This window comes from Ascaphus truei, chromosome 6 (genome assembly GCF_040206685.1).
Source record: "Ascaphus truei isolate aAscTru1 chromosome 6, aAscTru1.hap1, whole genome shotgun sequence".
Taxonomy (NCBI): Eukaryota; Metazoa; Chordata; class Amphibia; order Anura; family Ascaphidae; genus Ascaphus; species Ascaphus truei.
In genome coordinates this window covers 43,394,802-43,420,423 of record NC_134488.1, presented here as the reverse complement: position 1 = coordinate 43,420,423, position 25,622 = coordinate 43,394,802, and the positions used below count along the sequence as shown (strand labels likewise).

At 48.2% G+C, this 25,622-nt stretch overlaps 1 protein-coding gene across 2 annotated transcripts in view; it reads right to left on the bottom strand.

The window, feature by feature from the left end:
* Positions 1 to 24,344, bottom strand: part of LOC142496944 (nicotinamide N-methyltransferase-like) — a 121,139-nt gene extending 96,795 nt beyond the window's left edge. Inside the window, exons 1-2 of one of the 2 annotated variants that reach the window (XM_075604066.1) lie at positions 23,226 to 24,344; positions 22,589 to 23,119 (exon numbers count right to left, since the gene is read on the bottom strand). In XM_075604066.1, coding sequence (XP_075460181.1) covers positions 22,589 to 22,739 — 151 coding nt within the window. In that variant the 5' untranslated portion in view covers positions 22,740 to 23,119; positions 23,226 to 24,344. The remainder of the gene's footprint in view (positions 1 to 22,588; positions 23,120 to 23,225) is intronic. The other variant, XM_075604065.1, reaches the window with a different exon arrangement.
* Between the last annotated feature and the right edge of the window lie 1,278 nt (positions 24,345 to 25,622).

Below are 25,622 nucleotides of genomic sequence, written 5' to 3'. Positions count from 1 at the left end.
GTGGGTCTGAGAGTCTGAGAGTGGGTCTGAGAGTCTGAGAGCGGGTCTGAGAGTCTGAGAGTCTGAGAGTGGGTCTGAGAGTCTGAGAGTGAGAGTCTGAGAGCCTGAGAGTGAGTCTGAGAGCCTGAGAGTCTGAGAGTGGGTCTGAGAGTCTGAGAGTGGGTCTGAGAGTCTGTGGGCGGGTCTGAGAGTCTGTGAGTGGGCCTGAGAGTCTGAGAGTGAGTCTGAGAGTCTGTGAGTGGGTCTGAGAGTCTGAGAGTCTGAGAGTGGGCCTGAGAGTCTGAGAGTGAGTCTGATAGTCTGTGAGCGGGTCAGAGAGTCTGAGAGTCTGTGAGTGGGTCTGAAAGTCTGAGAATAGGTCTGAGAGTCTGAGAGTGGTTCTGGGAGTCTGAGAGAGGGTCTGAGAGTCTGAAAGTGGGTCTGAGAGTCTGAGAGCAGGTCTGAGAGTCTGAGAGTCTGAGAGTCTGAGAGTGGGTCTGAGAGTCTGAGAGTCTGAGTGTGGGTATGAGAGTCTGAGAGTCTGAGAGCGGGTCTGAGAGTCTGAGAGTGTGTCTGAGAGTCTGAGAGTGTGTCTGAGAGTCTGATAGTGGGTCTGAGAGTCTGATAGTGGGTCTGAGAGTCTGAGAGTCTGAGAGTGGGTCTGAGAGTCTGAGAATCTGAGAGTGGGTCTGAGAGTCTGAGAATCTGAGAGTGGGTCTGAGAGTCTGAGAGTCTGAGAGTGGGTCTGAGAGTCTGAGAGTCTGAGAGTGGGTCTGAGAATCTGAGAGCGGGTCTGAGAGTCTGAGAGCGGGTCTGAGAGTGGGTCTGAGAGTCTGAGAGCGAGTCTGAGAGTCTGAGAGTGGGTCTGAGAGCTAGAGTGGGTCTGAGAGTCTGAGAGTGGGTCTGAGAGTCTGAGAGCAGGTCTGAGAGTCTGAGAGTGGGTCTGAGAGTCTGAGAGTGGGTCTAAGAGTCTGAGAATTGGTCTGAGATTCTGAGAGTGGGTCGGAGAGTCTAAGAGTGGGTCTGAGAGTGGGTTGGAGAGTCTGAAAGTGAGTCTGAGAGTGGGTCTGAGATTCTGAGAGTGGGTCTGAGAGTCTGTGAGTGGGTCTGAGAGTCTGAGAGCGGGTCTGAGAGTCTGAGAGCGGGTCTGAGAGTTTGAGAGTGGGTCTGAGAGTCTGAGAGGGGGTCTGAGAGTCTGAGAGTGGTTCGGAGAGTCTGAGAGCGGGTCTGAGAGTCTGAAAGCAGGTCTTAGAGTCTGAGAGCGGGTCTGAGAGTCTGAGAGCAGGTCTGAGAGTCTGAGAGTGGGTCTGAGAGTCTGAGAGTGGGTCGGAGAGTCTGAGAGTGGGTCGGAGAGTCTGAGAGTGGGTCTGAGAGTCTGAGAGTGGGTCTGAGAGCCTGAGATCCGGTCTTAGAATCTGAGAGCGGGTCTGAGAGTCTTAGAGCAGGTATGAGAGTCTGAGAGTGGGTCTGAGAGTCTGAGAGAGGGTATGAGAGTCTGGGAGTGGGTCTGAGAGTCTGAGAGTGGGTCTGAGAGTGGGTCTGAGAGTCTGAGAGCGGGTCTGAGAGTCTGAGAGTTGGTCTGAGAGTCTGAGAGTGGTTCTGACAGTCTGAGAGTGGGTCTGAGAGTCTGATAGAGGGTATGAGAGTCTGAGAGTGGGTCTGAGAGTCTGTGAGTGGGTCTGAGAGTCTGAGAATTGGTCTGAGAGTCTGAGAGTGGGTCTGAGAGTGGGTTGGAGAGTCTGAGAGTGGGTCTGAGAGTCTGAGAGTGGTATGGAGAGTCTGAGAGTGGGTCGGAGAGTCTGAGAGCGGGTCTGAGAGTCTGAGAGTTGGTCTGAGAGTCTGAGAGTGTGTATGACAGTCTGAGAGTGGGTCTGAGAGTCTGAGAGAGGGTCTGAGAGTCTGAGAGTAAGTCTGAGAGTCTGTGAGCGGGTCTGAGAGTCTGAAAGTCTGTGAGTGGGTCTGAGAGTCTGAGTGGGTCTGAGAGTCTGAGAGTGGGTCTGAGAGTCTGAGAGTGGGTCTGAGAGTCTGTGAATTGGTCTGAGAGTCTGAGAGTGGGTCTGAGAGTGGGTTGGAAAGTCTGAAAGTGAGTCTGAGAGTGGGTCTGAGAGTCTGAGAGTCTGAGAGTGGGTCTGAGAGTCTGAGAGTCTGTGAGTGGGTCGTAGAGTCTGAGAGCGGGTCTGAGAGTCTGAGAGTTGGTCTGAGAGTCTGAGAGTGTGTCTGACAGTCTGAGAGTGGGTCTGAGAGTCTGAGAGAGGGTCTGAGAGTGGGTCTGAGAGTCTGAGAGTGGGTCTGAGAGTCTGAGAATTGATCTGAGAGTGGGTCTGAGTGTGGGTTGGAGAGTCTGAAAGTGAGTCTGAGAGTGGGTCTGAGAGTCTGAGAGTGGGTCTGAGAGTCTGAGAGTGGGTCTGAGAGTCTGAGAATCTGAGAGTGGGTCTGAGAGTCTGAGAGTCTGAGAGTGGGTCTGAGAGTCTGAGAGTCTGAGAGTGGGTCTGAGAGTCTGAGAGCGGGTCTGAGAGTCTGAGAGCGGGTCTGAGAGTGGGTCTGAGAGTCTGAGAGCGAGTCTGAGAGTCTGAGAGTGGGTCTGAGAGCTAGAGTGGGTCTGAGAGTCTGAGAGTGGGTCTGAGAGTCTGAGAGCAGGTCTGAGAGTCTGAGAGTGGGTCTGAGAGTCTGAGAGTGGGTCTGAGAGTCTGAGAATTGGTCTGAGATTCTGAGAGTGGGTCGGAGAGTCTAAGAGTGGGTCTGAGAGTGGGTTGGAGAGTCTGAAAGTGAGTCTGAGAGTGGGTCTGAGATTCTGAGAGTGGGTCTGAGAGTCTGTGAGTGGGTCTGAGAGTCTGAGAGCGGGTCTGAGAGTCTGAGAGCGGGTCTGAGAGTTTGAGAGTGGGTCTGAGAGTCTGAGAGGGCGTCTGAGAGTCTGAGAGTGGTTCGGAGAGTCTGAGAGCGGGTCTGAGAGTCTGAAAGCAGGTCTTAGAGTCTGAGAGCGGGTCTGAGAGTCTGAGAGCAGGTCTGAGAGTCTGAGAGTGGGTCTGAGAGTCTGAGAGTGGGTCGGAGAGTCTGAGAGTGGGTCGGAGAGTCTGAGAGTGGGTCGGAGAGTCTGAGAGTGGGTCTGAGAGTCTGAGAGTGGGTCTGAGAGCCTGAGATCCGGTCTTAGAATCTGAGAGCGGGTCTGAGAGTCTTAGAGCAGGTATGAGAGTCTGAGAGTGGGTCTGAGAGTCTGAGAGAGGGTATGAGAGTCTGGGAGTGGGTCTGAGAGTCTGAGAGTGGGTCTGAGAGTGGGTCTGAGAGTCTGAGAGCGGGTCTGAGAGTCTGAGAGTTGGTCTGAGAGTCTGAGAGTGGTTCTGACAGTCTGAGAGTGGGTCTGAGAGTCTGATAGAGGGTATGAGAGTCTGAGAGTGGGTCTGAGAGTCTGTGAGTGGGTCTGAGAGTCTGAGAATTGGTCTGAGAGTCTGAGAGTGGGTCTGAGAGTGGGTTGGAGAGTCTGAGAGTGGGTCTGAGAGTCTGAGAGTGGTATGGAGAGTCTGAGAGTGGGTCGGAGAGTCTGACAGCGGGTCTGAGAGTCTGAGAGTTGGTCTGAGAGTCTGAGAGTGTGTATGACAGTCTGAGAGTGGGTCTGAGAGTCTGAGAGAGGGTCTGAGAGTCTGAGAGTAAGTCTGAGAGTCTGTGAGCGGGTCTGAGAGTCTGAAAGTCTGTGAGTGGGTCTGAGAGTCTGAGTGGGTCTGAGAGTCTGAGAGTGGGTCTGAGAGTCTGAGAGTGGGTCTGAGAGTCTGTGAATTGGTCTGAGAGTCTGAGAGTGGGTCTGAGAGTGGGTTGGAAAGTCTGAAAGTGAGTCTGAGAGTGGGTCTGAGAGTCTGAGAGTCTGAGAGTGGGTCTGAGAGTCTGAGAGTCTGTGAGTGGGTCGTAGAGTCTGAGAGCGGGTCTGAGAGTCTGAGAGTTGGTCTGAGAGTCTGAGAGTGTGTCTGACAGTCTGAGAGTGGGTCTGAGAGTCTGAGAGAGGGTCTGAGAGTGGGTCTGAGAGTCTGAGAGTGGGTCTGAGAGTCTGAGAATTGATCTGAGAGTGGGTCTGAGTGTGGGTTGGAGAGTCTGAAAGTGAGTCTGAGAGTGGGTCTGAGAGTCTGAGAGTGGGTCTGAGAGTCTGAGAGTGGGTCTGAGAGTCTGAGAGTGGGTCGGAGACTCTGAGAGTGGGTCGGAGAGTCTGAAAGTCTGAGAGTGGGTCTGAGACTCTGAGAGCGGGTCTGAGAGTCTGAGAGCGGGTCTGAGAGTCTGAGAGTCTGAGAGTGGGTCTGAGAGTCTGAGAGCGGGTCTGAGAGTCTGAGAGCGGGTCTGAGAGTGGGTCTGAGAGTCTGAGAGCGAGTCTGAGAGTCTGAGAGTGGGTCTGAGAGCTAGAGTGGGTCTGAGAGTCTGAGAGTGGGTCTGAGAGTCTGAGAGCAGGTCTGAGAGTCTGAGAGTGGGTCTGAGAGTCTGAGAGTGGGTCTGAGAGTCTGAGAATTGGTCTGAGATTCTGAGAGTGGGTCGGAGAGTCTAAGAGTGGGTCTGAGAGTGGGTTGGAGAGTCTGAAAGTGAGTCTGAGAGTGGGTCTGAGATTCTGAGAGTGGGTCTGAGAGTCTGTGAGTGGGTCTGAGAGTCTGAGAGCGGGTCTGAGAGTCTGAGAGCGGGTCTGAGAGTTTGAGAGTGGGTCTGAGAGTCTGAGAGGTGGTCTGAGAGTCTGAGAGTGGGTCGGAGAGTCTGAGAGCGGGTCTGAGAGTCTGAAAGCAGGTCTGAGAGTCTGAGAGTGGGTCTGAGAGTCTGAGAGTGGGTCGGAGAGTCTGAGAGTGGGTCGGAGAGTCTGAGAGTGGGTCTGAGAGTCTGAGAGTGGGTCTGAGAGTCTGAGATCCGGTCTTAGAATCTGAGAGCGGGTCTGAGAGTCTTAGAGCAGGTATGAGAGTCTGAGAGTGGGTCTGAGAGTCTGAGAGAGGGTATGAGAGTCTGGGAGTGGGTCTGAGAGTCTGAGAGTGGGTCTGAGAGTGGGTCTGAGAGTCTGAGAGCGGGTCTGAGAGTCTGAGAGTTGGTCTGAGAGTCTGAGAGTGGTTCTGACAGTCTGAGAGTGGGTCTGAGAGTCTGATAGAGGGTATGAGAGTCTGAGAGTGCGTCTGAGAGTCTGTGAGTGGGTCTGAGAGTCTGAGAATTGGTCTGAGAGTCTGAGAGTGGGTCTGAGAGTGGGTTGGAGAGTCTGAAAGTGAGTCTGAGAGTGGGTCTGAGAGTCTGAGAGTGGGTCTGAGAGTCTGAGAGTGGTATGGAGAGTCTGAGAGTGGGTCGGAGAGTCTGAGAGCGGGTCTGAGAGTCTGAGAGTTGGTCTGAGAGTCTAAGAGTGTGTATGACAGTCTGAGAGTGGGTCTGAGAGTCTGAGAGAGGGTCTGAGAGTCTGAGAGTAAGTCTGAGAGTCTGTGAGCGGGTCTGAGAGTCTGAGAGTCTGTGAGTGGGTCTGAGAGTCTGAGTGGGTCTGAGAGTCTGAGAGTGGGTCTGAGAGTCTGTGAATTGGTCTGAGAGTCTGAGAGTGGGTCTGAGAGTGGGTTGGAAAGTCTGAAAGTGAGTCTGAGAGTGGGTCTGAGAGTCTGAGAGTCTGAGAGTGGGTCTGAGAGTCTGAGAGTCTGTGAGTGGGTCTGAGAGTCTGAGAGTGGGTCTGAGAGTCTGAGAGTGGGTTGGAGAGTCTGAGGGTGGGTCGTAGAGTCTGAGAGCGGGTCTGAGAGTCTGAGAGTTGGTCTGAGAGTCTGAGAGTGTGTCTGACAGTCTGAGAGTGGGTCTGAGAGTTTGAGAGAGGGTCTGAGAGTGGGTCTGAGAGTCTGAGAGTGGGTCTGAGAGTCTGAGAATTGATCTGAGAGTGGGTCTGAGTGTGGGTTGGAGAGTCTGAAAGTGAGTCTGAGAGTGGGTCTGAGAGTCTGAGAGTGGGTCTGAGAGTCTGAGAGTGGGTCTGAGAGTCTGAGAGTGGGTCGGAGACTCTGAGAGTGGGTCGGAGAGTCTGAAAGTCTGAGAGTGGGTCTGAGACTCTGAGAGCGGGTCTGAGAGTCTGAGAGCGGGTTTGAGACTCTGAGAGCAGGTCTTAGAGTCTGAGAGTGGGTCTGAGAGTCTGAGAGTGAGTCTGAGAGTCTGAGAGCGGGTCTGAGAGTCTGAGAGTGGGTCTGAGAGTCTGAGAGTGGGTCGGAGAGTCTGAGAGTGGGTCGGAGAGTCTGAGAGTCTGAGAATGAGTCTGAGTGTCTGAGAGTGAGTCTGAGAGTCTGAGAGTGGGTCTGAGAGCCTGAGAGTGGGTCTGAGAGCCTGAGAGTCTGAGAGTGGGTCTGAGAGTCTGAGAGTCTGAGAGTGGGTCTGAGAGTCTGTGAGCGGGTCTGAGAGTCTGTGAGTGGGCCTGAGAGTCTGAGAGTGAGTCTGAGAGTCTGTGAGCGGGTCTGAGAGTCTGAGAGTCTGTGAGTGGGTCTGAGAGTCTGAGAGTGGGTCTGAGAGTCTGAGAGTGGGTCTGAGAGTCTGAGAGTGGTCTGAGAGTCTGAGAGCGGGTCTGAGAGTCTGAGAGTGGGTCAGAGAGTCTGAGAGTGGGTCTGAGAGCGGGTCTGAGAGTCTGAGAGCAGGTCTGAGAGTCTAAGAGTGGGTCTAAGAGCCTGAGAACGAGTCTGAGAGCGGGTCTGGGAGTCTGATAATGGGTCTGAGAGTCTTTGAGCCGGTCTGAGAGTCTGAGAGTCTGTGTGTGGGTCTGAGAGTCTGAGAGTGGGTCTGAGAGTCTGAGAGCGGGTCTGATAGTCTTAGAGTGGGTCTGAGAGTCTGAGAGTCTGAGAGCCTGAGAGTGGGTCTGAGAGCCTGAGAGTCTGAGAGTGGGTCTGAGAGTCTGAGAGTCTGAGAGTGGGTCTGAGAGTCTGTGAGCGGGTCTGAGAGTCTGTGAGTGGGCCTGAGAGTCTGAGAGTGAGTCTGAGAGTCTGTGAGCGGGTCTGAGAGTCTGAGAGTCTGTGAATGGGTCTGAGAGTCTGAGTGGTTCTGAGAGTCTGAGAGTGGGTCTGAGAGTCTGAGAGTGGGTCTGAGAGTCTGAGAGCGGGTCTGAGAGTCTGAGAGTCTGAGAGTGGGTCTGAGAGTCTGAGAGTGAGAGTCTGAGAGCCTGAGAGTGAGTCTGAGAGCCTGAGAGTCTGAGAGTGGGTCTGAGAGTCTGAGAGTGGGTCTGAGAGTCTGTGGGCGGGTCTGAGAGTCTGTGAGTGGGCCTGAGAGTCTGAGAGTGAGTCTGAGAGTCTGTGAGTGGGTCTGAGAGTCTGAGAGTCTGAGAGTGGGCCTGAGAGTCTGAGAGTGAGTCTGATAGTCTGTGAGCGGGTCAGAGAGTCTGAGAGTCTGTGAGTGGGTCTGAAAGTCTGAGAATAGGTCTGAGAGTCTGAGAGTGGTTCTGGGAGTCTGAGAGAGGGTCTGAGAGTCTGAAAGTGGGTCTGAGAGTCTGAGAGCAGGTCTGAGAGTCTGAGAGTCTGAGAGTCTGAGAGTGGGTCTGAGAGTCTGAGAGTCTGAGTGTGGGTATGAGAGTCTGAGAGTCTGAGAGCGGGTCTGAGAGTCTGAGAGTGTGTCTGAGAGTCTGATAGTGGGTCTGAGAGTCTGATAGTGGGTCTGAGAGTCTGAGAGTCTGAGAGTGGGTCTGAGAGTCTGAGAATCTGAGAGTGGGTCTGAGAGTCTGAGAATCTGAGAGTGGGTCTGAGAGTCTGAGAGTCTGAGAGTGGGTCTGAGAGTCTGAGAGTCTGAGAGTGGGTCTGAGAGTCTGAGAGCGGGTCTGAGAGTCTGAGAGCGGGTCTGAGAGTGGGTCTGAGAGTCTGAGAGCGAGTCTGAGAGTCTGAGAGTGGGTCTGAGAGTCTGAGAGTGGGTCTGAGAGTCTGAGAGTGGGTCTGAGAGTCTGTGAATTGGTCTGAGAGTCTGAGAGTGGGTCTGAGAGTGGGTTGGAAAGTCTGAAAGTGAGTCTGAGAGTGGGTCTGAGAGTCTGAGAGTCTGAGAGTGGGTCTGAGAGTCTGAGAGTCTGTGAGTGGGTCGTAGAGTCTGAGAGTTGGTCTGAGAGTCTGAGAGTGTGTCTGACAGTCTGAGAGTGGGTCTGAGAGTCTGAGAGAGGGTCTGAGAGTGGGTCTGAGAGTCTGAGAGTGGGTCTGAGAGTCTGAGAATTGATCTGAGAGTGGGTCTGAGTGTGGGTTGGAGAGTCTGAAAGTGAGTCTGAGAGTGGGTCTGAGAGTCTGAGAGTGGGTCTGAGAGTCTGAGAGTGGGTCTGAGAGTCTGAGAATCTGAGAGTGGGTCTGAGAGTCTGAGAGTCTGAGAGTGGGTCTGAGAGTCTGAGAGTCTGAGAGTGGGTCTGAGAGTCTGAGAGCGGGTCTGAGAGTCTGAGAGCGGGTCTGAGAGTGGGTCTGAGAGTCTGAGAGCGAGTCTGAGAGTCTGAGAGTGGGTCTGAGAGCTAGAGTGGGTCTGAGAGTCTGAGAGTGGGTCTGAGAGTCTGAGAGCAGGTCTGAGAGTCTGAGAGTGGGTCTGAGAGTCTGAGAGTGGGTCTGAGAGTCTGAGAATTGGTCTGAGATTCTGAGAGTGGGTCGGAGAGTCTAAGAGTGGGTCTGAGAGTGGGTTGGAGAGTCTGAAAGTGAGTCTGAGAGTGGGTCTGAGATTCTGAGAGTGGGTCTGAGAGTCTGTGAGTGGGTCTGAGAGTCTGAGAGCGGGTCTGAGAGTCTGAGAGCGGGTCTGAGAGTTTGAGAGTGGGTCTGAGAGTCTGAGAGGGCGTCTGAGAGTCTGAGAGTGGTTCGGAGAGTCTGAGAGCGGGTCTGAGAGTCTGAAAGCAGGTCTTAGAGTCTGAGAGCGGGTCTGAGAGTCTGAGAGCAGGTCTGAGAGTCTGAGAGTGGGTCTGAGAGTCTGAGAGTGGGTCGGAGAGTCTGAGAGTGGGTCGGAGAGTCTGAGAGTTTGTCGGAGAGTCTGAGAGTGGGTCTGAGAGTCTGAGAGTGGGTCTGAGAGCCTGAGATCCGGTCTTAGAATCTGAGAGCGGGTCTGAGAGTCTTAGAGCAGGTATGAGAGTCTGAGAGTGGGTCTGAGAGTCTGAGAGAGGGTATGAGAGTCTGGGAGTGGGTCTGAGAGTCTGAGAGTGGGTCTGAGAGTGGGTCTGAGAGTCTGAGAGCGGGTCTGAGAGTCTGAGAGTTGGTCTGAGAGTCTGAGAGTGGTTCTGACAGTCTGAGAGTGGGTCTGAGAGTCTGATAGAGGGTATGAGAGTCTGAGAGTGGGTCTGAGAGTCTGTGAGTGGGTCTGAGAGTCTGAGAATTGGTCTGAGAGTCTGAGAGTGGGTCTGAGAGTGGGTTGGAGAGTCTGAGAGTGGGTCTGAGAGTCTGAGAGTGGTATGGAGAGTCTGAGAGTGGGTCGGAGAGTCTGAGAGCGGGTCTGAGAGTCTGAGAGTTGGTCTGAGAGTCTGAGAGTGTGTATGACAGTCTGAGAGTGGGTCTGAGAGTCTGAGAGAGGGTCTGAGAGTCTGAGAGTAAGTCTGAGAGTCTGTGAGCGGGTCTGAGAGTCTGAAAGTCTGTGAGTGGGTCTGAGAGTCTGAGTGGGTCTGAGAGTCTGAGAGTGGGTCTGAGAGTCTGAGAGTGGGTCTGAGAGTCTGTGAATTGGTCTGAGAGTCTGAGAGTGGGTCTGAGAGTGGGTTGGAAAGTCTGAAAGTGAGTCTGAGAGTGGGTCTGAGAGTCTGAGAGTCTGAGAGTGGGTCTGAGAGTCTGAGAGTCTGTGAGTGGGTCGTAGAGTCTGAGAGCGGGTCTGAGAGTCTGAGAGTTGGTCTGAGAGTCTGAGAGTGTGTCTGACAGTCTGAGAGTGGGTCTGAGAGTCTGAGAGAGGGTCTGAGAGTGGGTCTGAGAGTCTGAGAGTGGGTCTGAGAGTCTGAGAATTGATCTGAGAGTGGGTCTGAGTGTGGGTTGGAGAGTCTGAAAGTGAGTCTGAGAGTGGGTCTGAGAGTCTGAGAGTGGGTCTGAGAGTCTGAGAGTGGGTCTGAGAGTCTGAGAGTGGGTCGGAGACTCTGAGAGTGGGTCGGAGAGTCTGAAAGTCTGAGAGTGGGTCTGAGACTCTGAGAGCGGGTCTGAGAGTCTGAGAGCGGGTCTGAGAGTCTGAGAGCAGGTCTTAGAGTCTGAGAGCGGGTCTGAGAGTCTGAGAGTGAGTCTGAGAGTCTGAGAGCGGTCTGAGAGTCTGAGAGTGGGTCTGAGAGTCTGAGAGTGGGTCGGAGAGTCTGAGAGTGGGTCGGAGAGTCTGAGAGTCTGAGAATGAGTCTGAGTGTCTGAGAGTGAGTCTGAGAGTCTGAGAGTGGGTCTGAGAGCCTGAGAGTGGGTCTGAGAGCCTGAGAGTCTGAGAGTGGGTCTGAGAGTCTGAGAGTCTGAGAGTGGGTCTGAGAGTCTGTGAGCGGGTCTGAGAGTCTGTGAGTGGGCCTGAGAGTCTGAGAGTGAGTCTGAGAGTCTGTGAGCGGGTCTGAGAGTCTGAGAGTCTGTGAGTGGGTCTGAGAGTCTGAGAGTGGGTCTGAGAGTCTGAGAGTGGGTCTGAGAGTCTGAGAGTGGTCTGAGAGTCTGAGAGCGGGTCTGAGAGTCTGAGAGTCTGAGAGTGGGTCTGAGAGTCTGAGAGTGAGAGTCTGAGAGCCTGAGAGTGAGTCTGAGAGCCTGAGAGTCTGAGAGTGGGTCTGAGAGTCTGAGAGTGGGTCTGAGAGTCTGTGGGCGGGTCTGAGAGTCTGTGAGTGGGCCTGAGAGTCTGAGAGTGAGTCTGAGAGTCTGTGAGTGGGTCTGAGAGTCTGAGAGTCTGAGAGCGGGTCTGAGAGTCTGAGAGTGGGTCTGAGAGTCTGAGAGTCTGAGAGTGGGTCTGAGAGTCTGAGAGTCTGAGAGTGGGTCTGAGAGTCTGAGAGTCTGAGAGTGGGCCTGAGAGTCTGAGAGTGAGTCTGATAGTCTGTGAGCGGGTCAGAGAGTCTGAGAGTCTGTGAGTGGGTCTGAAAGTCTGAGAATAGGTCTGAGAGTCTGAGAGTGGTTCTGGGAGTCTGAGAGAGGGTCTGAGAGTCTGAAAGTGGGTCTGAGAGTCTGAGAGCAGGTCTGAGAGTCTGAGAGTCTGAGAGTCTGAGAGTGGGTCTGAGAGTCTGAGAGTCTGAGTGTGGGTATGAGAGTCTGAGAGCGGGTCTGAGAGTCTGAGAGTGGGTCTGAGAGTCTGATAGTGGGTCTGAGAGTCTGAGAGTCTGAGAGTGGGTCTGAGAGTCTGAGAATCTGAGAGTGGGTCTGAGAGTCTGAGAATCTGAGAGTGGGTCTGAGAGTCTGAGAGTCTGAGAGTGGGTCTGAGAGTCTGAGAGTGGGTCTGAGAGTCTGAGAGCGGGTCTGAGAGTCTGAGAGCGGGTCTGAGAGTGGGTCTGAGAGTCTGAGAGCGGGTATGAGAGTCTGAGAGCGAGTCTGAGAGTCTGAGAGTGGGTCTGAGAGTCTGAGAGTGGGTCTGACAGTCTGAGAGTGGATCTGAGAGTCTGAGAGTGGGTCTGAGAGCGGGTCTGAGAGTCTGAGAGCAGGTCTGAGAGTCTAAGAGTGGGTCTAAGAGCCTGAGAACGAGTCTGAGAGCGGGTCTGGGAGTCTGATAATGGGTCTGAGAGTCTTTGAGCCGGTCTGAGATTCTGAGAGTCTGTGTGTGGGTCTGAGAGTCTGAGAGTGGGTCTGAGAGTCTGAGAGCGGGTCTGATAGTCTTAGAGTGGGTCTGAGAGTCTGAGAGTCTGAGAGCCTGAGAGTGGGTCTGAGAGCCTGAGAGTCTGAGAGTGGGTCTGAGAGTCTGAGAGTCTGAGAGTGGGTCTGAGAGTCTGTGAGCGGGTCTGAGAGTCTGTGAGTGGGCCTGAGAGTCTGAGAGTGAGTCTGAGAGTCTGTGAGCGGGTCTGAGAGTCTGAGAGTCTGTGAGTGGGTCTGAGAGTCTGAGTGGTTCTGAGAGTCTGAGAGTGGGTCTGAGAGTCTGAGAGTGGGTCTGAGAGTCTGTGGGCGGGTCTGAGAGTCTGTGAGTGGGCCTGAGAGTCTGAGAGTGAGTCTGAGAGTCTGTGAGTGGGTCTGAGAGTCTGAGAGTCTGAGAGCGGGTCTGAGAGTCTGAGAGTCTGAGAGTGGGTCTGAGAGTCTGAGAGTGAGAGTCTGAGAGCCTGAGAGTGAGTCTGAGAGCCTGAGAGTCTGAGAGTGGGTCTGAGAGTCTGAGAGTGGGTCTGAGAGTCTGTGGGCGGGTCTGAGAGTCTGTGAGTGGGCCTGAGAGTCTGAGAGTGAGTCTGAGAGTCTGTGAGTGGGTCTGAGAGTCTGAGAGTCTGAGAGCGGGTCTGAGAGTCTGAGAGTGGGTCTGAGAGTCTGAGAGTCTGAGAGTCTGAGAGTGGGTCTGAGAGTCTGAGATTCTGAGAGTGGGTCTGAGAGTCTGAGAGTCTGAGAGTGGGCCTGAGAGTCTGAGAGTGAGTCTGATAGTCTGTGAGCGGGTCAGAGAGTCTGAGAGTCTGTGAGTGGGTCTGAAAGTCTGAGAATAGGTCTGAGAGTCTGAGAGTGGTTCTGGGAGTCTGAGAGAGGGTCTGAGAGTCTGAAAGTGGGTCTGAGAGCCTGAGAGCAGGTCTGAGAGTCTGAGAGTCTGAGAGTCTGAGAGTGGGTCTGAGAGTCTGAGAGTCTGAGTGTGGGTATGAGAGTCTGAGAGTCTGAGAACGGGTCTGAGAGTCTGAGAGCGGGTCTGAGAGTCTGAGAGTGGGTCTGAGAGTCTGATAGTGGGTCTGAGAGTCTGAGAGTCTGAGAGTGGGTCTGAGAGTCTGAGAATCTGAGAGTGGGTCTGAGAGTCTGAGAATCTGAGAGTGGGTCTGAGAGTCTGAGAGTCTGAGAGTGGGTCTGAGAGTCTGAGAGTCTGAGAGTGGGTCTGAGAGTCGGTCTGAGAGTCTGAGAGCGGGTCTGAGAGTGGGTCTGAGAGTCTGAGAGTGGGTCTGAGAGTCTGAGAGCGAGTCTGAGAGTCTGAGAGTGGGTCTGAGAGCTAGAGTGGGTCTGAGAGTCTGAGAGTGGGTCTGAGAGTCTGAGAGCAGGTCTGAGAGTCTGAGAGTGGGTCTGAGAGTCTGAGAGTGGGTCTGAGAGTCTGAGAATTGGTCTGAGATTCTGAGAGTGGGTCGGAGAGTCTAAGAGTGGGTCTGAGAGTGGGTTGGAGAGTCTGAAAGTGAGTCTGAGAGTGGGTCTGAGATTCTGAGAGTGGGTCTGAGAGTCTGTGAGTGGGTCTGAGAGTCTGAGAGCGGGTCTGAGAGTCTGAGAGCGGGTCTGAGAGTTTGAGAGTGGGTCTGAGAGTCTGATAGAGGGTATGAGAGTCTGAGAGTGGGTCTGAGAGTCTGAGAGTGGGTCTGAGAGTCTGAGAGCGGGTCTGAGAGTTTGAGAGCGGGTCGGAGAGTCTGAGAGTGAGTCTGAGTGTCTGAGAGTGAGTCTGAGAGTCTGAGAGTGGGCCTGAGAATGGGTCTTTGAGTCTTAGAGTCTGAAAGTGGGTCTGAGAGTCTGAGAGCGGGTCTGAGAGTCTGAGAGGGGGTCTGAGAGTCTGAGAGTGGGTCTGAGAGTCTGAGAGTGGGTCTGAGAGTCTGAGAGTGGGTCTGAGAGTCTAAGAGTGGGTCTGAGAGTCTGAGAGCGAGTCTGAGAGTCTGAGGGCTAGTCTACCAGTCTGGGAGTGTGTCTCAGAGTCTGAGAGGTGTTCTGAGAGTCTGAGAGTGGGTCTGAGGTCTGAGAGTGGGTCTGAGAGTCTGAGAGTGGGTCTGAGAGTCTGAGAGTGGGTCTGAGAGTCTGAGAGTGGGTCTGAAAGTCTGAGAGCGGGTCTGAGAGTCTGCGAGTGGGTTGGAGAGTCTGAGAGTATGAGAGTGAGTCTGAGTGTCTGAGAGTGAGTCTGAGAGTCTGAGAGTGGGTCTGAGAGTCTGAGAGTGGGTCTGAGAGTCTGAGAGCGAGTCTGAAAGTCTGCGAGCGGGTCTGAGAGTCTGAGAGTGGGTTTGAGTGTCTGTGAGTGGGTCTGAGAGTCTGAGAGTGGGTCTGAGAGTCTGAGAGTGGGTCTGAGAGTCTGAGCGTGGGTCTGAGAGTGGGTCTGAGAGTCTGAGAGTGGGTCTGAGAGTCTGAGAGTGGGTCTGAGAGTCTGAGAGTGGGTCTGAGAGTCTGAGAATGGGTCTGAGAGTCTGAGAGTGGGTCTGAGAGTCTGGGAGTGGGTCTGAGAGTCTTAGAGTGGGTCAGAGAGTCTGAGAGTGGGTCTGAGAGTCTGAGAGTGGGTCAGAGAGTCTGAGAGTGGGTCAGAGAGTCTGAGTGTGGGTCTGAGAGTCTTAGGGTGGGTCTGAGAGTCTGAGAGAGGGTCTGAGAGTCTGAGAGTGGGTCTGAGAGTCTGATTTCCCTTCCCCCTGCCCGGTGTACGTGTGTGTATGTGTGTGTGTGCGTGTGCACAGACAACAACCCGCAGTCAGTCATAGTCACCCACCACCCAAGAGTAAGTCAGTCACCCAAATAGAAGCAGTTCCAGCCATCACATTAGTGGTGAGTTCATTAAATGTTTGACCAAATATTGCAGGCTAATTTTTAAGTTGATAATTTTGTATGGCCCTCGAATGATTTTATAAATATCAAAATGGCCCTTGGCAGAAAAAAGGTTCCCTACCCCTGTTCTAGAGCAATGTTTTTTGGACAGACGAGTCAAAAGTAGAACGTTTTGGCCTCAATGAGAAACATTATAGTTAACGAAAACCAAACACTGCCTTCGAAGAAGAGAACCTCATCCCAACAGGTTGGTGGGAGTGTGATAGTTTGGCGCGGCTTGCCATCATTGACACAACCATCAATACTGCATTGTAGCAGAAGATTCTAGAGGAGAATGTCAGGCCATCCGTCCATGAGCTGAAGCTGTACCTAAAGTGGTTATACAGCAAGACAATTATCCTAAACATACAAGCAGATTCACATAAAAATGGCTTAAGAAATTCAGCGTCTTAGAAAGGCCTAGTCAAAGTCTGGACCTAAACACCATCGAAATGTTGTGGCAGGACCTGAAGCGAGCTGTCCATGCAAGGAAGCCCTCAAATTTCACTGAGTTCAAGCAGTTCTGTAAGGAAGAATGGGCCAAAATTCCTCAAAACCGATGTGAGAGACTGACGAACAGTTACAGGAAACGCTTAGTTGGAATCATTGCTGCTCAAGAGGGCGCCACCAGGTACTGAATCTAAAGGTTCGCATACGGCACTTCTTCACACATGGATATTGAATGTTCAATCATTTGTTGATAAATAAAGGTTGAAAAAGTATCAGGTTTTTATGTCATTTGTTTGATCAGTTTATCTTTATTTATTATTAGGACTTCGATTAGGATCTAATAAAATTTTAGGTTTCAAATATGTGAACATCCTAAGGGGTTGACAAACTTTTTCTCGTCACTGTACATCTTTTCCACCAACTCTAAATTGTTCCTCTCTGGGTTTTTATGCACCTGACTTGGATATACTCTGTCGCTCGAGTTCTTTGAACCACTGCTTTTCCCTGATGCACTTAGCTTCCTCCACACTGCGGAGAACTTCTCACTTACAGTAAGCTCATCTTTCCATTTCTCCAACTCTTCAACTCACTTGGCAACCAGTTTTCCCACACTTCATGCTGTCTCCCCCACTATGTCACAGTCACGATCATATGAGTCTGGTTCAGCATGGACACAGTAGCCCGATTTGTATTTGTATTGCACTTTTCAGTCTTAACTTGATTCTTCTATTCTGCATTTTCTGGGTAAGCAGATTGGAGCACTGCAACAGCACAGTAGATGCACTTATAGGACCTATAGGATTGAATTACACAAGTAGCTTCCATCACATTCCTGTAGCATCTTGTTGCTGACATTCTCTAACATTTGACTGGAACATAATCACACATTTCTTCAAATGTTCATACTTCTTCATTTGTCATTACATTCTACAAACTAACTGAAAAACACAGGTTGCTTTATTTCTGCAATCAAGCTGATGAGCTTTCATTCCTCTAAAGGCAGTCTGCATTACGACAGTTGCAGAGCGTTTAAAGAAATAGCTTTCTCTTTCCATTCTTGCTTGGACATAAGCTCTGTAACATTTCTAAAGTGTTAGAATGCTTCTCTTCTTTCTGAACAGTCAGCTCTGATCTGATACAGTTCAAACTGAAGATCAATGCCTGATGAAGCACAACACTGTGTGAAACGCGTTGCGAGAGCCCTACGGTGCAGTTAGAAGTCAGCCCACTGGTGTACCAAGCACCAGCTGTCCCACCAACAACCAGAGACTCTTCGGCACGCCGGAGTGAGTTTTTCTGGGGAACCGGCGTTTGAGGCGGGCTACTATTTACGGGTCCTGCGAGAAGCCGCAACCCGGAAGTAAGAACAACGTGGTGCCGAGCCAGGCAGCCCCAGCGCGCGGGTCTACCTCGTAAGCCCCTGCACCATCTTTTATGCCCAGGACACCACCAGGACTGTTTCCTCTGCACCTTTCTACTGGATGTACTTACCCTTATACTGTATTTACTGTTAGCAATATCAGTATACATTGTCGCTGCTGAGTTACACAGACCAAAGTTGCCATTCTATTCCATTAGTCACACAATCAGTATTTTGATAGATGTATAACAGGAGCACCAAACAATTGCTAGTTTAGGTAAGAATGTAGAATTATACATTGTCACAAGTTTTACTTGTACAAATAAGAAAAAAATCTGGTGGGATGTACAGTAGTATTGCTGCTTACTTTATATACAGATAATGAATATCCTAAGCATTGATCCACCAATAAACAATATGTTGTCTTAACTGCAATATGCAAATGAAAGATACAGAAAACATTATTTCAGGCATACAGTATAATTTCCATGAAGTTCCCTACGACCTGCCATGTCTACTCTCCGCATGTACACATGAGGATCAGCTATACGGCATCTACATGGAAGCAGTGGGACATCTGGAAAGTTAATCCTACAAATAAAATATACAGTATAAAACACTTCCCTCGTGGGCCATTCAAATGTATATCAGTTCTCAATAACCCTACCGTTCTGCGTTCTAATAAGGATTGTATGGAAGGTTTGCACATTTCTGTATTTTCAGATGAGATGAATGCTCCTGGTAACGACTTCATCATGTCCAAATTATTTATCTTTTATGCTCTGTTACACTAGTTTTTTACCTTCTAATTTATTTCAGGATCTAGTTATAACTCATCCACAGAAATACTTTGGGGGATAAAAGAAGATTGACAAATCAGCTTGAAATTGTTATTATGATGCTTGAATTTTCTAATGCCACATATTTGGTATTTAAGCAGCAATACTCCTGTACATTCCCCACTTTTTTTGTCTTTCTTTTTTCTTATTTTTCTATGTAAAGCATGTGACATGTATAATTCTACATTCTAACCTAAGATACTGTAGTAATCCTTGGGTGCTCCTGTTAACAATCTGCAAAATCCTGATTGTGTGTGTGCAGGACGGCCTGTAGCCGAGGTCAGGGAACAGTCCACACGTGTAGTTTCAGGATAAATGAAAACGTTCAGTGGCTTTATTTCTCCACAGCAACATGACATGCGGTTACACTGTCCCTTTAAGCAAATAAATCCTGCTCCACGTTGGGAGAAAACTGACTAACACAGCAGTCCTAGCTAGCAGGCTGGCTGGCTAAACCATACCCAAATCGTAACAGTCTTTTTAAGCAGTCATGCAAACAAATGAAAGAAATCTTACTTTGGCTGCAGTAAGTAGTGTGCTGTATCCTTCTGGCTAGCAGCACATCTATCCATGTGCTCTCTTCTGACACAGGCAGCTACTGCTGGTAACAAGATCCTTATCTACCTTCCTGGCTCTCAGGTGTCAGCTTACTTCCTGACTTCCTAACTTCCACCTGAATTAACCCTTATGAGTGCTGGATGAAGCACTCAGACATATGTTTCCCAGGCATAATTGATAGGGTTTGACTTCACCCTATCACAGTGTGCCTAACTAAATGGCTGCCTTTCGGTTTCAATGAATCCTTCAGTCAGCTACAATGTAGAGAAAATAGCCTAAAGCGCTCCAATGCCAGGAATAAAAGAATATTGTAAGCCAAAACACTAATCCAAGGTATAAAAAATGAGTAATGGTATTAGTACATCATAACCCCTAGTATGGGTACTATACTCCTGAAGACAGGTGGTAGATGGTACAAGCCCACCAACAATCAGTCTCATTGGCAGGTTCCCCTGAATAATAAGCAATACTCACAAATCCTAGGAGTGGTAGGCAGGCTGCGCCTGTGCCAATATTGTAGTAAACAGGAATAAATGGAGAAACAAAGCGCACAAGCAAAAACGGAGCAGGAAGAACCCAGAATCAAAAATAGAATAAAAGTGCACTTTAATGTGACAAAAGACCCATCCAGTGCGTTTCGAACATCACAGCGTTCTTTTTCAAGGATAAAACATAGAGTAATAACATCCATAGTAAGAGGGTATTTAATGGATGTTATTACACTATGTTTTATCCTTGAAAAAGAACGCTGTGATGTTCGAAACGCGTTGGATGGTTCTTTTGTCACATTAAAGTGCCCTTTTATTCTATTTTTGATTCTGTGTCCTTCCTGCTCCGTTTTTGCTTGTGCGCTTTGTTTCTCCATTTATTCCTGTCAGCTACAATGTATCCTGATATTGCTAGGTTAACATCTATTGTTACAGTTTACAACTCAAACTGCTGAGAATATTAGCAACAGATTATCACAAACAGAAAAGTGTTACAAATATCTTGCACTGCTGGGGAGATGGGCTAAAGCCTACTACAGAAATCAAAGCATGCTTAGTATATTAATACTCATTTAAAAAAGCATTAATAGTTATCTAATACTATAGAACTGATTTATTTTAAAAACATCTACGATTTCACATGTTTTGCTGCTTTAACTGCTTACATGGAGCAGTTGGTGATATTTGATGCACAAATAAAACTGGCATTTGCAGATGCAGCCACCAGTATTAGATCACTTGCCTTGGAAAATCTGGGGCAGTCTCACTGTAAATGCCTCAACATTTATGTGAGATTCCTAATGGCTCGTCTAATTAATACAGCGGAGGCGTCACCGCAGTCCCATTCAAACTGAATCAAACTGAATGGGACTGCAGGGACACCCACAGTGTTAATCCGATGGGCCATTAGGAATCTCACAGAAATGTTGAGGCATTTACTGTGGAATGCCTAAGTTTTTACCCAGGCAAGTGCTCGGATACTGGCGGCTGCATCTTTATTAGAGTCTTGTGGCTGCAAAAGTGAGAAAAACTGGAGCAAATCAAAACATCCAATTATACCCTACGAAATCTGTTTCTTTGATACATCTGGTGCAATTTTGTTCTCCAGTTTTGCCCTGTTTTTTTCAGCTGGGAGACTTTGAAATATGGCTTCATAAATGTCCCTTATCATGATTTAAATACCCACTATCATGGTTAAGGACATGATGGGAGTCATTTGCTAAACTCTCACAGCTGCAAATCTGGGGATAACCTTTATGAAAGCATTGTAGCCGATGCACAGTATCAATGAGACAAATTGTGTACTGTAGCTTGCGATAGGATTCCTTTTCCCTAATAAATATGGTGATTTTTTTTCTGACTTTGTTACTGTTCTTCAGCCAGAAGACTTTAGTAACTCACCCTATAACCAGAAATATAAATTAGAATATTTTACAGTTTTTTTTGTTTTAATAAAAAAACTTCTATCCATCCAAAGGTCTTTTGAGGTCGCTCACTCATTAGAACAGCGGTTTATACACAATTACAGACTAAAGCTGTACAATTCTGGGCATTATTGAAATCCCTGCTCTCTGATTGGTTAAAATTCTGGGCATTATTCATTTAGTAATGCCAGGAATTTTTACAGCTTGCAATGTGTTTATTTCCAATGTGTTTATTTCCAGCCAATCAGCTTTTCCTTTTGTCATACCAGCTGTGAGACAGGGCAGGGGATTGGCCAGAAGACAAGAAAAGATCTCAGAAAGGGCAGGGGATTGGTCCGTAAGTAGCAGCAGGCAGTAACTCCTCCCCCTCCCTCCGCGAACACAGATTAATTTTGAGTTGAGGGGCGAGAGAGAGTGCTTGTGTAGCTGCAAAGTAAGTGGCTTTCTGAAGTTTGCTTTTAGCTGCAGTTTCTCTCTCTCTCTGTGTGTAGCTTCAATGTGTGTAGCTTCAGTGTGTGTGTAGCTGCAGTGTGTGTGTAGGTGTGTTGCTGCAGTGTGTGTGTAGGTGTGTGAAGCTGCAGTGTGTGTGAAGCTGCAGTGTGTGTGTGTGTGTGTGTGTGTGTGTGTGTGTGTGTGTGTGTGTGTGTGTGTGTGTGTGTGTGTGTGTGTATAGAGCTGCAGTGTGTGTGTGTGTGTGTGTGTGTGTGTGTAGGTGCGTGTGTGTGCGTGTGCGTGTGCGTGTGTGTGTGTGTATAGAGCTGCAGTGTGTGTGTGTGTGTGTGTGTGTGTGTGTGTGTGTGTGTGTGTGTGTGTGTGTGTGTGTGTGTGTGTGTGTGTGTGTGTGTGTGTGTGTGTGTGTGTGTACACAGAGGGGGCGGCTGTGTGTGGATATAGATAGCTGCAGTTTAAGTGTATACAGAGGTGCTTTAATGTATTTAACATTTTATTTTAATTTAAAAAATCTATATAACTACACAAAAGTGTCTTATTTATGAAAAAGGCCTGCATTTAGCCTATAATAATAATAATCCCCTCAGAACAGGGCATTACTGGCCAATAATGCCCTGGATGGGTTAAAGTCCCTCGGCTTTGCGGGCCTTCAACTCTTCCAGCCAGGTCATTATTGGCCAGTAATGTCCTGTTCTGTGGGGATAATTACTTAAACATTAGTCAAGTTCACTGTACTCTGTATACTCTACTTTGGAATGTTTGGCTTCTAACATCTGCTTGAGGGGAGTGAACCATATTGTGCAACATTTAACTGCTCTAATACTGTATGGGACTAAGTTAATTTATTTTTTAAAGGGATACGTTTCTCTCTATGCATATTACCCTTTTACCACATGTCATGATAATACCATGAAAATATTCAGTATTTTAACAATCTGGGACACAAACAGTTTACAGTACTTCTTACAAGTTACAACTTTAAAATACATGTATGGTTTTATGGCTGGTCAGACCACTGATCCAGTCTGTGTTTCTGTGTTTGTCTAGCAGTGAGGTTATCTGGGGCCAACAACTGTTTCGGAAAATGGGATGTAACTGTATCTATTAACCATTAACCATTAACCATTGTCACATATACAACTCACATGCTCACGGGTGTGTCACTTGTGACACCGCCTATCAAATCCTCTAAGTTCTATTTCTACTTCTACTCCTGTCTTCTTTTATTTTCAACAAACCAGCATACTCATTTTAATTTCTGTCTTTTTTCTCCATCTCTCCCTCTTTCCCTCTCCATGTCTGTATTTCTCCATTTCTCTCTCTCTGTCCCTCTCCATCGCCATCTGTCTGTATCTCTCCCTCTCTCTCTCCATCTGTTTGTATTTCTCCATTTCTTCTCTGTCTCTCTCCATCTTCATCTGTCTGTATCTCTCTCTCCATCTCTCTATCTCTCTATCTCTCTATCTCTCTCTCTCTCTGCCTCTCTCCATTTACTAATTCATGACAAAAAGCATCAAACCTAATCATTAGATTTATCAAATGCATGGTGGCCAATTAAACTCAAAATGTAGGGAAGTTATACAGATGTTATTGTTAGTTCGTTTACTGGTTCAACATAATATGAGTGACAAGGGTTTTTACATCTCCAACCTTAATATAATAATCACATGTGCGTATTATCCAACATGTAGGGAACCAAAGAGGGTTACCTAGGCACACTCACAGGACATCTCAGATACTTTGTTTGTGGTGTCCTTTTGATTCCCTATGCTAGTCCGTCGTGGTCGCCCACCCAATGACCCCTTAGTCCGCAGACAGGATAAACAATAAATGACTGCAAACAATTAATTTAACCACTTCAGCGATATCTCACTGCAATTTATTCAGTCCCCTGTGCAGAGACAATAGACAGCAACAATGTTTCAGGGGGGGGGTGGAATTTGGGGGTGGGGGGACACAATCCCCACCTTCGTTTGGTCCTACTGTCTGCACGGAGGACTGAATAAATTGCACTGAGATATCTCTGAAGGGGTTAAATCCCAATTTTCAGTTCTTTTTAGTTTATCCCATATTATTCAGCTTCCCTCACAAATTGCAATAGTCCTTTAGGTCCTCTCATAATGCTCTAATAAATAAACCAATTTGGATCACACTTGGCTTACCTACGTTTGCATCTAAAGGCTGAAAATTAGAATGTTAACAAAACAAAAGTGGTAAACTTCTATAGAAACTGTATTTAAATCTGGAAAAAATAATTGCGCTATTTACAGTGACAAAATGGAAATACATTATTAATAATAATAAAATTAAAACAGTGTATATTTGCTGCTAAATGTATACTTATTTCAGTAGATAAACAGTTCTGAACAATAATCTGTCTCCCAAAGGCTGTTTAATGCACACAGAGAAAGGCCTATATGCTAATAACATGCTTGCTGTATAGCGGCAAGATAAATCTACTGTAATTACGTGATGTATGAAAAGAAAACTGTCTAATTTAATTAGACATTATTCAAGTTACAGTTACCTGGGGTGAAGGTCTCATGAAATTTTCTTAACGCAAAGTCCAGCCATTCTCCTTTCAGGACTCCCTTTTCTGCAGAATAGTATGTTTCAAGGTAGTCTTTGGAATTAAATTCCTGTATATATGTTTCCTGCTTAGTGAAAGATGTATCCATTATATCTTCAGTTAACCGGTAACAGCTGCTTAAATGTACCTGCTACTGAGAGGTGTTACTGTATTTAAAAAAGGGGTATTCAGAAGTGTGCTACAAAAAAGTGATCTGATTAATTAGTGTGTAATACAGTGTGCAAATCAGGATGATAATTTCCCTAAACAAATATGTGAATCAATGAGAAAAAAACAGTCTCATGGAAGATGACCTGCGGGCCAAATCCTCAATGTAAAAACCTCTACAGTTATAACTAATTAACTAAAAAGTTCATGAAATGAAAAAGTTCCTGGTGAGGAAAGAGTCCTTATCTGATGCAAGTCCCAGAGTCCTGGATGTGTTGCAGGCTTGGGCAGCTCTCTCTCTGTTTGAGGTTTTCCTCTCTTCTTTCAGCACATGTAGAATAAGAGAAGACAGAAATTACAGACAACGCCCATAACGCAACACAATTATTTAATTAAAATAAGTTAAAACAAGTGGTACTAAACTCACAAGGTGTCAAGGTAAAAGCAGCTCTCACACTTTTTGGGTGGGGGGGGAGTGTGGTGCCCACAGGTTCAAGTGGCAGGTCCTTCTCTGTCCGCTGGTCAGATTGTGCAGTTGCCTCTGTGGTCACTGGCAGTGTGATATATACCAGCTGTTGGTATATATGAAGGGGAGGGCTAGTGACAGACGTTGTGAGTTTATTGCCATTGGTTTTCATTTACTTTTATTAAAAATTGTGCTACACTGTGGCGTTTCTCTGCGATTCTTTCTTCTTTTTTTCTTACTGTATTTAAACCTGCAAGAATCTGATCCTTTGCCGTAAGAATGAGGAGGGTTACTGCCCGTTTTGGGTCATCTATCACTGTGTTTTATTATCGTGTCAACATGCGGTGTTGGGAGAAGTTATAAAAAAGCAATATGATAAAGCCATATACTGTAAAGGGAACAGTTATATAAAGCAATAGCAGGAGTTATAGGGAGATGTTATATGGAGTAATAGGAGGAGTTATAGGGAGCAGTTATATCTGTTAATAGGAGGAGATATATGGGGAATTAGGAGGCGTTATTTGGAGCTGGTATGTGGGACAATAGGAGTTATAGGGAGTGTGTATATGTGGGATAATAGGAGGAGTTATGGGGATCAGTTTTATGGATTAATAGGAGAAGTTATATGTAGCGGTTATATGGGGTATTAGAAGGCATTATTTGGAGTGGTTAAATAGGGCAATTCGAGTTGTAGGGAGTGTGTATATGTTGGGTAAAAGGATGAGTTATAGGGAGCGGTTATATGGAGTAATAGGGGGAGGTTTAGGAAGCAGTTGTATGAATCAATAGGAGGAATTATCGGGTGTGGTTATATGGAGCAATGGCAGGTGTTAAAGGGAATAGTTTTATGGAGCAATGGGAGGAGGTAGGGGGAGGTTATAGGGGGTGGTGTTATGAAGAAACTCGAGGTGTTGCAGGTAGCGTCTGAATGGAACAATTAAAGGACATATATGTTAATATTTGATGTCAAATGTAGTAAGCAAATTCTGTAGGTGGGATCAAGGACTTTGGAAGGAGGGAGAATTTAGTGGGTGGAAGGAGGGAGTTTAGGAGCAGGGAGGAGGGAATTCTGCAGGATGGAGGAGGGGTTTTGCAGGATAGGGATGGGAGTTTCGAAGGAGGGAGGACAGAGTATGTCCTAAGCTGAACCCTGAATACTGCATACTGAATAAGGGCTCCGCCCTCCTCTGACATACACTTAGAATGCCTAAGAAACATGAATTTATTTTTACACTGGAAGTTTATCACAGAAACAATGTATGCAGCAGCAGCGGCTTCCAATCAATTGTCAGCAGTCAATTCGTTCACTGACTACCTGTGCTGACTCATACAGTGGCGGCCGCCTTTATTCTCCTGCGGCCGCCACCGCAATGTGCGGGCAGACCCAGCTGATTTGTTTTTTTTTCTGACGCGTGGCGCGCATCACTGGTGCGCCGGTCACGCGTGCCAGGGTGCGTGCCAGAGTTTCGCCGGCATCCCGGAGATGGCCCGAAGATGGAGGTTGAAGGCGGGGTAGGCGGGGTAGGCGGGGTAAGGCCCAGGGGGTCGCGCGTCATGGATGAGGGGAAGATGCGGGGAAGATGAGCCATGGGTAAATATAAGAATAAAGCTGGCCGCCGCCGTAGCTGAATCTTTGCATGTAACCCTTTGAGTTGAAGTTCTAATTCTCATGCAATTCCGAACTACTAAACTATTCCGGATCACACGCTCTGTGTGTTTATCTTTGTCATATTCTGAGTAGGTCAAAACACATGTGATCCCACAACGCCAGTGCACATCCTCCTCTTCAATGCGGCATCAAAGTCCGGGACCTGATCCTGCTATGCAGATTATTATATGCTTTGCGTGACCATCTGATACTACAGGGAATAAAGGATTATCTGAAATACCGTATGGCTTTGCATTTTAAACACAAAAGTCCTTATTAATGTTAAGGAATTAAAGGCTAAGGCTGAATTGGGGAAGACGAAATTGTGTTTGTGTCTTTATATTTATGTTCAGACACGCAGTTTTTACTGTAAATATTGTAACGTTTCCAAGATTTCTTAGTGCTTGTCGATCTTGCCCAAAAGCATGGATTCTGGATCACACTTCTTACAAAGTACTTAACTCCAAAGATTACTTGGGATTATAATATGTCTTAATCTTTACACCGTCATAAAGACTAGAAACCTACATGGGTTACAATGCTGCCGCTTCTTGTAAAAGCTCTCGAATATTAACAAAAAGAATGTTCCACCAGTCACCCTGATCGCTCTCTCATTGCTTAAAGTCTGATTCTAAGCCCATTTTCACTGCGTTTCGTGTGAGACCTATCTGTAGGCGCCATAAACAAAAATCGTAAACTCTAAGGCAGCA